This window comes from Ictalurus punctatus, chromosome 24 (genome assembly GCF_001660625.3).
Source record: "Ictalurus punctatus breed USDA103 chromosome 24, Coco_2.0, whole genome shotgun sequence".
NCBI classification, from domain to species: Eukaryota; Metazoa; Chordata; class Actinopteri; order Siluriformes; family Ictaluridae; genus Ictalurus; species Ictalurus punctatus.
Window position 1 is genome coordinate 18742952 of NC_030439.2, and position 12391 is coordinate 18755342.

At 40.1% G+C, this 12391-nt stretch overlaps 1 protein-coding gene and 1 long non-coding RNA gene across 3 annotated transcripts in view; both read left to right on the top strand.

The window, feature by feature from the left end:
* Positions 1-389: 389 nt before the first annotated feature.
* LOC108262040 (uncharacterized) lies at positions 390-2569 on the top strand. Its single transcript, XR_001811752.3, has 3 exons — positions 390-570; positions 735-850; positions 1025-2569. It is a non-coding gene; the product is annotated as an uncharacterized LOC108262040 (long non-coding RNA).
* Positions 2570-6345: 3776 nt separating this feature from the next.
* btr02 (bloodthirsty-related gene family, member 2) overlaps positions 6346-12391 on the top strand; it is a 6087-nt gene continuing 41 nt past the window's right edge. The window contains exons 1-8 of one of the 2 annotated variants that reach the window (XM_017454114.3): positions 6346-6454; positions 6706-6761; positions 7967-8263; positions 8365-8454; positions 9340-9567; positions 11005-11146; positions 11643-11669; positions 11759-12391. The exon at positions 11759-12391 is cut by the window's right edge and continues 41 nt beyond it. In XM_017454114.3, coding sequence (XP_017309603.1) covers positions 6726-6761; positions 7967-8263; positions 8365-8454; positions 9340-9567; positions 11005-11146; positions 11643-11669; positions 11759-12303 — 1365 coding nt within the window. In that variant the 5' untranslated portion in view covers positions 6346-6454; positions 6706-6725 and the 3' untranslated portion in view covers positions 12304-12391. The remainder of the gene's footprint in view (positions 6455-6705; positions 6762-7966; positions 8264-8364; positions 8455-9339; positions 9568-11004; positions 11147-11642; positions 11670-11758) is intronic. The other variant, XM_047150613.2, reaches the window with a different exon arrangement.

Sequence of the window (12391 nt, forward strand, 5' to 3'; positions counted from 1 at the left end):
AGATCCGATGACTTTGAAGAGCAATTATTTTAAAATTCTACAGTAAAATGAATTGATCTGTATTGTGAAAATATAGTAAGTGCCTATGAACTGATCTGAGTGGGTCTGATTGTCCACCAATTTGAAACGTCGCTTTTATTAAAGCATTAAGAAAAAATAAAATATTAATATTTTGGTGTCAGACTTCCTCTGTGAAATTAACCATGTACACGTTTTAAACATTTATTTATGGTTAGATTTATAACAACAACAACAACAACAACAACAACAACAACACTAGTTTCTTAAAATATGTTTTTACAAATGAATTTTTATTTAACGTCTATTTAAACTTTATTGTGTTTTGCCATTTTATAATGTAAGGAATTATAAAAACTTTTAGCCGGTTAACTCAGAAAACGAGCTGCACCAACCGGACACTTCATCCCGGAAATACGGAAGCCAGTGCGGAAGAGCTGCGGTCCGTCTCCCGGTCGCCATCGAACATATAGTGAACAACAGCCTAATGGTGACGCTAGCTTACTGAGATAAGAGCTACACGGGATTTTGCTCCATTGCAACAAACAGTGTGTATGTTTCATTATTATTATTTTTGCTTTAAAAGCGCTAAGGCCATAAGGTAAGCTAAGCTAAGCTAAACTAAGCTAAGCTAAACTAAACTAAGATAAGCTAAGCTAAGCTAAACTAAGATAAACTAAGATAAGCTAAGCTAACTGGCGTGTGTGCTTTTGTAGATGGCCGAGTACACACCGCTTCTCTAAACGCACTTCTTGGTTTCTTTGAACGCCAGATTGACTGCTCTGCATTGCTCTCTTGTTTACCCAGGAGTCAGGACTAACAAGTATAAAAGGTAAGTGAAATTCCTCCTTACAGAGTTCCAGCTTCAGAGCAGTCAGTTAATAAAAGCTGTCAGTGAAAACAGTAATAGAAAATATCGTGTATAACTGTGCAAAACAGTAAAGTAAATCTTAGGTTAAAGTTCGCTTGCTTGCTTTATTTATTTATTTATTTATTTATTTATTAGATGTTTACAGAAGACAGAGTACCAAAGAAAAACCTACAGAGGTGTGTCCACTACAGTTATCATAAACAGGTAAGTGTAAAGTTATCATACAGAGGTAAAGTTATCAGCACTGAACCCCTCTGCAGTACAGAGAGAATTGATTTATTTTTTGCTTTCAGTGTAGTAGGGCAGTGGATTTCAAAGTGGGGGCCGCGACAGTTTGGTGTGAAAAATAAATTCTCACTCTGACAACCACACACACACACAATCAATTCCTAATGTAATGTGAAGATGAAAGAGGTCATTATTAATAATAGGGGGGGTTATTTTCACAAGTCTGTATTTTTAATGTGTTTTAAAGACATCCTGCAAAAGGGGGGCCTCGGTCAAATTTTAATGCCATTTGAGGGGCCTTGCCATGGAAAAGTTTGCGAACCACTGTAGTAGAGTAGACCTCGGTTGGGCCCAGCCCAAAGGGAAAATGCACTGAAGTGCCGTGGATGCGTCGTTCATACATGCAGCAATTTTACATCCAATAAGTCGCCCGTCCCTGTACTATGAAGTCGCATCTACAATCAAACGAAGCTAACCATTAGCGTTCTCATTCCACGTCAGATTCTGCTCAAATTAAAGTCCAGATATAATTGGACAATGTGCTCGAGTATTGTTAAACCCCACCTACAAGCACAGAGTCCAAAGACTGCAGTGCTGTTTACGTCCACTAGATGTCCTCGGTGTATAAGTTAAGTAAGGTTAAACATTACTGTTGGTTTGAATTAGTTCAGTCTACAAAAGAAGCTTGTAAAATGGCATGTTGATATACTGTAACAATAGTGTATCAGTAGCATATTACACATTTGTATTTTGTATTGATGTAAAACATAAAATAAAAAATATAAGTATAGTTTAGATTAATGCAAGGATGCTATTTCGCAGGCAGGCTTTTGAATGGGCTTCATCTGAACTTTTACATGGAACCAATGTGATTCACGTTGACTGTTCATCTACTCGATCTATTCAATCCTATAGCCTGCGAATTCTGGATAATGGGACGGGTACAGTAGTACTAGATTTTGTATTAGATGTAGTACATCAGTAGAGTATATGTATAGTATATGTATGTATGTGTATATATATAATGTATGTGTGATGTATGTATATGCATCAGCAGGTCAGCTAGACTGAACCACACAAGTGTGTTCTGCTTATCCATCCATCTTCTATACCGCTTATCCTTCAGGGTCGTGGGGAACCTGGAGTCTATTCCAGGTAGCATGGGGCACAAGGTACACCCTGGTCGGGGTGCCAATCACATACAAATTCACACACCCATTCATACACTACGGACACTTTGGACATGCCAATCAGCCAACCATGCATGTCTTTGGACTGGGAGAGGAAGCCGGAGGAAACCCCTGCAGGGGAGATCATGCAAAAAAAAAAAAAAAAACACACACACAGGGCAGCAGTTGGAATCGAAACCCCCAACCTGGGCGGTGTAAGGCAATCGTATTAACCACTAAGCCGCCATGCACTTTCTACTTTTCTAATTGTGTCTAAACACCCCCCCCCCCCCGCAGTTACAAAGTCAAGCGGATCTGAGTGAACTAGATGTAAAAAACATGGGTAAGTAACACACATTTACTTGTCATTGGTGCATAATGACACCTAATTTCTCCATCTGGAGATTAATAAAGTATTGTTTGATCTTATCTTCATGTTGTTTAATGATGAATTTAACTCAAATGTGATGTTCTTCTAGGTCAGTTTCCTGTACGGAAGAAACAGCGTAGAAAGAGCATTACAGAGCCTCCTATTAGTGAGTTAAAGCTCTATGTTGCCAAAATTGAATTTGATTCATTCTAAGTATTGAAATTTAACAATTCATAATGATCATTTAAAAAAATAATAATTTAATGTTGTCTATTAAAATCTGATTTCCAGTGAGTACTGAAGATACATCATTGAGAGCAATCATACTTGGAAGCTCTGGTCATCAGCAGTTCTCTCTCACCGAGTCGATCCTGCAGAGCGTGGTCTTTGACGGCACTGATCCTCACACTATACTCACTACTAAAACTTCTGGAAGCCTCTTTGGGAAGAAATGTGACTCTGGTCAACACTCCAAATCTTGACAATTACAAGTTTAAAAAGGAACTGAAGAAGGCGGTTCGGTTCTCCTGTCCAGGGCCACACGCCGTCCTGTTTACTGTAAGTCCGTTAGACATGCCGCCAAACGCGTACGAAATTTTCAAACCGGTAGTGGAGTACTTTGGAGAGCAAATCTTGGACAACACAATGATTGTTTTATACCATGAGGAAGAGCAGTGGAGGCAGTCGTTAGAGGACAAAGTGATGAAGAATCGTGACTTTAGAGAGCTTCTAGACCAGTGTCATCGAAGGTGCCTAGTCTTCAACGGAAGAAGGGAAGAGAGTAGCATGGCAAAAGAATTGTTGGACAAAATAGACGAGATGGTGGCAAAGCATGGTGTTTTTTCAAACCTGGAATATAAAGACGTGGCTCAACAATTCACACATCAGGAAATAATCGTGGAAAATCAAGAGAAAAAAGGAGGTCGGTGCAGTGCTAGAGGAACCGGAGAAGAAGCATTCTCAGGATGCTTTCCACGGGTCCTTAAAAAGTCTTCAAATCTCTTAAATTCCTGAATGTGAAAATAAGGCCTTCAGTAGCATTAAAGTCTCTTAGATTCACGTTTCAGAGGTCTTACAAACGCAACCGACCCGACATCGTAAACATGATTTAGATGTTATTTTCTCTCGTCGCTGTTTGAGATGGTAAACCTGTGTGTGTGTGTGCGCGCGCGCGTGTGCGCGTGTCTCACATCCGTGTTTTAGAGCGGCTCAGTTCACAGGAAACGCTCCAAACCAGCTTCATCTCAGTCTGAGTTGAGTTTGACTCGTTTATACGTGTGTTTAGACCCGGCGTGCATCGACACGCATTCACTTTGGGCTTGTTTACGTTAGTCATCTCAACCACTCCTGTGGGACGAGGTTTACAGCATTTCACCTGATCGGTAATGTGAAATAATTTTTTTTAGCATTAAAGTCTGTAACAGACATTAGTCATTGAAGGCATTAAAGTCTGTTTCAGAGGTCTTACAAATGCAACAAGATTTAGATGTTATTTTCTCTAGTCGCTGTTAGGGATGGTATCCCATCTGTGTTTTTGTGGCTCGGTTCACAGTTAGTTAAAGTAGTAAATGTTTGTGTTACTGTTTGTGTTACTCGACCTTAGTGCAGCTTTTAATAAAAAGCTACTTATATAGCGCTTTTATCCAAAGGAGCAGTTCTCTCCTGGCTCAACTCTTATCTGACTGATCGTTATCAGTTCGTAGATGTAAATAGTGATTTCTCCATGCGTACTGAGGTTATAGAGCCCCACAGTTATGGAACGGTCTTCCTATTATTTAATATATATAAAATAAAAATGTATGTATATTTACAACACTACTTTTTATACTTGTTAACTGGGATTAAATTACAAAACAACCTGGTAAACACTGCTACGAGGGAGTTTCTCATACAGCTGCTGAGGGCACGAGGGTGAAGCCCACGGCTTTTTCTTGGCTGATTGCTGAAATCCGTCTCTATGGTTTTTTCCATTCTTGGAAAGTCATGGAAAAGAAATACTGTATTTATTTTTGTTGGAGCACATGGTAACACAAAAAGGATATTTTTATGCATACGTTACCAAAAAGTGCTCTCAAGTCTTTATTTCACTTTGTAGTTCTAAGACCTAGATAGATGCTTGTATATTATTTATCTGTTGCACTAATCATTTTTATTTATTTTTTTTTTATTAATCATTATTTAAATATGGACAATTTAAGGCTACGTTCACGCAGCAGGCAAAACTGACAAACGTTACACAGGTTTGTTACTGACATGGCTGTTTTAACAACAGAAGACAGATTGAATCTGACATTTTTATTTCCACTCTCATATGTGGTACTGAAATCCGATACGTGGTCGTGCAATTCATACAATTCAACTCGACAGTCGTCGTAATTTCGTACTACTGGGAAGGAAAGACTAACCACTGCTGTTTTATTTTTGTTTCGTTTCTTAATTATCAGTGAATCCAGTCTGTAATATAAATGCTCTTTTTGTACTGAGGAGGACGTGTTAAGCTTTGAAACTTTCAAAGCTTAATGTCAATGTTTATTGATGTCAATATTGCGATGTCAATAATAATTGCATATGTCAATAATTGCGATGTCAATAATAATTGCGATGTCAATAATAATGTTGTCAATAATAATATTGCGATGACAATATTAATAATGTCAATATTGCGATGTCAATATTTTTTAACGGAACGAAGATCTCTTAAATGTCGGAAAATCAAGGAAAAGTTTTTGTTTTGTTTGTCTCATCTTGTAGACGTGAAATAACCAGAATCAATCTTTAGAGTTTATGAGTTTACCACCGGCCACAAGGAAACAGTCAGATGCTCACTGACCCAACTGTAAAGTGTACAAGTGTACAGTGGCTATGAGGTGGATTTACTCGTATACAGTCGCTTTTTGCCTCCAGACATTTTGATGGTGCTCATGAAAGAAAACTTAAAATAAAGGTCTGAACTTGAGCACAACACACAATGCCTATTGGAGTGCTGATGCTGCTTGGTGCTGATACTCTCAGGAATAGGCTTGTGCAATATTAATTTTCTGAATGTAGTCAAGTTTATTTGGTGCAGTTCTAAAAATGTGATCTTTGGGCCTTTTTGACCCTCCTCACTATGTGGAGGTTCAGTGTGATCATGAGTCCAATACCTATTAAATTTCACCCATTTCAGATGTGAAACTTTTTTACTGTATGGCCTCAAAAGCATTTTTAACTGGGTGTCTGAGTGAACTAGATGTAAAACACGTTTACCTGTCATTGGTGCATAATGACACCTAATTTCTCCATCTGGGGATTAATAAATTATTGTTTGATCTTATCTTCATGTTGTTTAATGATGTTTCATTCTCTTGCATACCACAAAATTTCAAAAATGTGTTTTATTTTCTTACATTTTATACAGGAACGACACATCGTACTTTGACGTTTACTGTGACGTTATGTCTGCCAAACAAGTTACTTCCTGTTATCATTTATATTAGAAAAGCTATAACCAGTTTCTTTTGTTTCCTCTCTCTCTCTCTCTCTTTCTCCCGAAGCTAATAAAAAATAAATACAATATTTTTGCACCTACGTTTTTGTGTAGAGTCTGTCTTTGGCACTTCATGTCGTTTACTCAGACACTTCAAGCTTCTGTTTATTTAAAGCAGAATGACAGGAGACGGGGCCGTACCTGTGCGTGTCCCTCCCCTCGACATGAACACACCTGTACGCCTGATTACAATGTTTTAGCTCAGTAGCCGAGTAACTGTTGTGAAAGAAGCAGAGAAGGAGACGTTATTCAACACACACCCAAACATCCAGGTAAGATTAAACCAGGCCACTATTACTATATATTATGATCTCACACACACACACACTTAACTTCAATACAGCAAGGCAAAATGTATAACACAAGTTTGTCCTCTTTAACAACCGCTTCTTGAATGTCTCCATGATGTAATGAGGGATTATATGATCCTAACCTTCTAACTCCTAATAGTTAATAACAAGACTTTTTAATTTTCTGATTATTACTTACCTTTAAACGAAATGTTGAACTTGTTGTCTTTGAGGTCTTTCCAGAATTCAAGAAATGTCTACTTCGACCCTGATTTGTTTCAATGACGATGTGAGTTTCTGGTTAAACCCGTTCTCTTGCATGCCACCTGTCTCGGCTCTTACGTGGAGAGACCGAATATCTAGAGCACAATGCATTTTCATTATACACTTCACAAAGTATTCACTCTGTGTGCTTTGATCCAGCGTAATGATTCATCGGTTTCTGTAGCGCTTGCGTTCTGATTCACTTTTCGAGTCAAATCTGTGGAGTAAAATATTTCTCACAGTGATCCTGTTGTGTGTCTGGGTTTTTAGGTGTCGGTACGAGGAAGTACTAGATGTTTTCGAACGTAAACATTGTCTCGACTCTATGGCGCGGATAATTTTTGGCACACACCCGTCTTATTTATGTCTCTGGATTCTAATACAAATTATAACCTTCATTATAACCTTATTATGATGATGATTATTATTATTCATTTCACGCCCCGTTCCTACCTGTTCGCGTTTGATAAGAAATGCTAACGTAGTTATGGTGCAGTTCCTCATACTGTAGTGTGTATTTACTGTATTTTTTTACCACAGCGCTTTAGAATTCTCGCTTCAGGTCAGGTGGTGTTCATTGCTTTCCTATAACAGCAGCTCTTGACAGTAGTTCTGAAGGACTTGTGTGGTGTAATCGTTGATTTGGTGAAGATTTCTGTAAAGAGGTGTTAATTAGCACTTTTGGGGAGAAATAAAGCCTCCAGTGTCAGTGCTTCAGGACAGAGGAAAGAGTTTTGCAGTTTCTCAGTAGCATGACGAGCTGCGGTTGTTGTGTTTTTTTGTCTCAAAGGGAAAAAAATAAAGAGCGGCTGGTGATGAAATAATTGTTTATAGCTGCTATAATTTGTTTCATGGACATTCCACAACATTACATGTAATTATAAATGGGAGGGGGAAAAAATACAACGTGATGTTGTTTAATAAAAACACACGCGGAATGGTTTTCAGTGACTGAGCGGCGGTGGGCGGGGCTAACGGTGTATTGCTGTAAGGGCAGTCGTATGCAAATGAATTTGCCCTTCTGACGTCACAAATCCCGCCACATCCAAACGAGCTCGGTTAAATAAATGCTCTCTTTTTTTTCACTGAGTAGGACGTATTAATCTGTGAAACATTAAAAGCAGGACGATTTAATGGTACAACTACCTCTTATACGTCAAAAGATCCAGGAAAATTTGATTTCTCCTGTCGTATACCCCTTTAAGGACTATAAATATTTTTTTCCCCCAGGTAATGGCTTCGACCTTTAGCCTCCTGTCGAAGAAGCACTTCCTGTGTTCGCTGTGTGAGGACATCTTCAGCAATCCGGTCACCACGCCCTGTGGCCACAGCTTCTGTAAAGTGTGTCTGCACAAATACTGGAGCCGGTCCCGTACGAGAAAATGTCCTCTCTGCAGAAAGTCCTTCGTCTCCAAACCTCACCTCAACGTGAACCGTATACTGGCGGACGTCACGGAGCATTACAGGAAATCACGGCTAGACGGAAAAACCAAATCCGTCAGCGTGGGCGGTCTGTTGAATGTTGCTGTAGGTAGCGTTACGTGGAAGAGTTTGAAAAGTCCTAAACTGGGGGTTGATCTGAAGCGTGGTTTCATTGTCTGCTTTTTTTTAAAAAAACGTATGTGCAGGTAGAGAAATCCGATGCAGAGGTGGAGCACATGATCCAAGAGAGGATTCAGAAAATGGATAAACTCAAGCAGTCGCTTAAACTCCTAAACGTGAGTCTGTCACTTTTCCAGAAAATGTCTAATTATCGGGATATCGCCAGTGAAATGAATCCAAACATTATTAACAAATACATGCCTCTTCCTAATAGATCCAGTACTACGAATATAACCGAATACGTAATTCAGAACGAATAGATGATATGTTCTAAACAGATAGAAATACAGATATGAATAGGAGGCGCAGTATTTTTTTTTAGAAAGCTTGCCAGAAATTTGGTTGAGCCTTTGGTGTGAATCAGACTGAGATCCCGCTGGACGCAGCTTTTTTACTTTCATTCAGGTGCAAGTGAGTAGCCTGATATGAAGCTTGAGGGGAAAAAAAGACAGAAAGACTATAACAGACTTGGAAGGGAAAGTGCTATCGGCCCTCTTCTGCATACATGAGCTCTCGGATGCTTACGACTGGCTAGTATCACTGTGATTGACAGGGCAGAGAGAGTATGCCCCTCCCACACAGATGGCTGAGGCATCATTGGGATTCAAACTCACGAGCTCCTGATGCTCCTTTTCTGTTGCGCCACTTGGGAACCTCCGGAGAGTTGTAAATCCGTACACTGATGCACAAAACCTTTATCCGTACATGAAAGCTATTTTGTCCAGTCTTATTGCTCTCCGTGTCAGTCGGCACAATTTAAGGTTTGGACAGCTTGAAAAAAAAGAAATCGCTAAGGGTAGCACCCAGATGTCAACTTTTAAACCGAATCCATGCCTCGCAATGTGTGTTCACATGGCGGTCTCCTTAAATAGACTACACTCATACAGCGTGACTAATTCTAACTGAAAAGATATTGTAGGGAGTTGGGTGGAGTAGTGAGAGGCTGCCATTATAAGACATCAAAGACGTTATTATGTCTCTCAATGTGTTCCTCTGATCAGAGCTCGTGTCTGCGGGAGGTGCAGGAGAGTCATAGGGTGTTCTCTGCCCTCCTCAGCTCCGTGGAGGTGGCCCACAAAGCGGTGGTGGCGGAGGTTGAGGAGAAACAGCAGGAGGCGGAGAAACGAGTGGACCGACTCGTGAAGGAGCTGGAGAAAGAGATTGCTGATCTGAAAAGTGGACAGACCACACCAGAGGATCTTCTAGATGGCAAGGAGTATCTTAGAAAGGTGAGTTCGTCATATCGTCAGTATGATCAGTAGTCATGACTGTCATTTACTGTAAGAGAAGAGGACTTACCCAAGTATCAGCCTTCATGTACATAGTGTATGGCTATAAGATTAAATATAGCCACAAGTAGCGATCTCGGGGTCCAAGCACTCTTCCTAGTTTCCAAGTTACTTAGAACAATGAAGATACTGTTAGCTACTGAAATTATATATTTTTTTAAAAATGACCAATGATGTTTGTATTTTTTTTTACATAAGCAAGTAATCATTAGAAATCCACTTTGAGATTATGTTGTATAATGCTGTATAATTGGACTAACGCTTCCTGAGAAACTGGTACGTGAACTTAACTTCGCCCCCTATGGGTTCATGAACCACACATCCTTCAGAAATAGCTCCCCAGTATATTAATAATATGCTTTGATGTGTTAAGATTTTGCATCCCAGTCCGTCCACGGTTCGATTTTGTCTGTTGTTTATGATAATGTGTATTAGGCATCTATTTTAGTTTTATTTAGTGTTGTTTCAAAGCACCACTTGGGTTTTTCTGATTTAATGTATTTGTGTGCACGATCATATGATTGCTGTTGTTGTTGTTTTCATGAAGTGTGCACATCAGAAATGTATCCATAAGATCGCGCTTAAAACATTTTACACGCGTCTATCTGGCAGCAGATGGCGCTGTAGCTCTAATGTACTGAGACTCTTCTCCAAAGCCAACACAAGGCCGTTAATTCCCAGTTATCACCAACATATTCAATGGTATGACATAAATCCCAGGGCTGTGTATCTCTACTTCTAATATGATTTGATCTCAATAAGTCATACGTGTCAGGATAGAGACATTAGAAAACTTTGGCATAAATGGAAAATTCCAGTAAACACTGTTCCAGCATGACGATGCACCTGTGCACAAAGCCAGCTCCATGAAGACATGGTGTGTTCAGGTTGGAAGAAGGTGGAAGAACTCGTGTGTCCTGCACAGAGCCCTGACCTCAACCCCTACTGAACACCTCCGTGCCGACTGCACCCCAAACCTCCGTGCCTGACCTCACCGACGCTCCTGTAGCTGAATGAGCACAAATCCTCAGTCACGCTCCAAAATCTATTGGAAAGCCTTCCCAGAAGAGTGGAGCTTTTATAACAGCAAAAGCGGACCATCTTTGGAATGAGACGTTCGAAAAACACGTATGGGTGTGATGGCCAGACGTCCACAAACTTTTGGCCATATAGATTGCAAGCTAGGTTAGATAGTTAGCCGATACTAGCTAAGTGTGAACGTCACGTGAGTGGCTTTTCGTCTATACGAGCGGGAAAAAAATTGATTATTTTGATGCTTTTTATAGCTATTTTGTGCAATACAAGAAGCAGGAAATTCACCAAGTAACGTTTCGACATAACACATTCATGCTTTTTTAAAATTTATTTTATTTGTAGAGTTTCATTCATTTACCCAGAGAGATGAAGGACTGGTCAAAGGTCACACTAGAGACCGACCCGTGTGTGGGGTTCACCAGGAAAGCTGTCAGCGATTTTATCGACGCTGTCAGGACGGAGGCTAACAAACTCTCTACAGCAGGTTTGTATTAGTGCGCAGTGTGTTTTAACATGGATGTGACGTACGAGTGTGAAGAGTGCGTCCTCAAACTCTTCTCTCGTGTACTGAGGTGGTATTAATTGAAGCAAAAAATGAGGAACTTTTTCAGTGGAATAAAGGAGAATACAAGGTGCAATAAAAGACAAGGTATTATAATAATATTAATTGTGTATGTATACATTTATCGTATTACACGTATACATTTTAAATTTACATTTATTATGACTGTTTAATATTGTTGGTGTTACAATGTGTAGTTGTTAATAATGATGTGGATTTGAAGTCTTTTCATGTGTCATTTTTACTGTAGATATATTTATGAAATGACGAAGTGTTTGAATATGAACATTTCGAGGCTTTGAGTCATCTACAGACCTGTATGTGGATTTATATACATGGGCGGGGGATAAAGAAATAAAAATGGGAATGTTGGAGGACGGATTGAAAGTAACTGAATGTGCTGTGTGTGATTTGACAGAGCTGAAGAGGCTGCAGATATACACAGGTATGTTTGTGTGTGATAATTGTTTCCGATAATTAAAGTGTTTGTGTGGTGGTTTACGCTGGAACGCTGATCGTGTCTCTATCTGACAGTGGAGCTCAGACTGAACCATCGCACGGCTCACGCCAGCCTCTCCATCTCGGATGACAGGAAGCAGGTCAGACACACTGGCAAGCAGCAGGAGGTCCCGGAAAATCCCAAAAGGTTTGACCGTGTGACCAACGTGATGTCCAAGGAAGCCCTCCTCTCAGGTAGACATTACTGGGAAGTGGAAGTAGGAGACAAGACAGACTGGGACCTCGGCTTGGCCAGGCACTCTGTTAACAGGAAGGGGAAATTTACCATCAGCCCTGCAAACGGCTTCTGGACGCTCAGCCTGAGGAACGGAAATCAGTACACGGCCAACACGCTGCCACTGACCTGTCTGCCACTCAACTCCAAACCCAGAAAGGTGGGCGTTTATCTGGACTACGAGGAGGGGCGTGTGTCCTTCTTCTGTCCTGACTCAGGGATTCATATCTACACGTTTACAGACAAGTTTACTGAAAGGCTTCATCCCATTTTTAATCCCGGAAAACCGCATGGAAGCAAAAACGCTGCGCCGCTCATCATCGTCACCGACTGCTGCACCATCTAAACCGGCCTAAATTTTTTTGCATTTAGAAGATTTAATTTATTTTATTATAGTGTGTACATAAATGTTTGTACTTTGATTATATAACTGG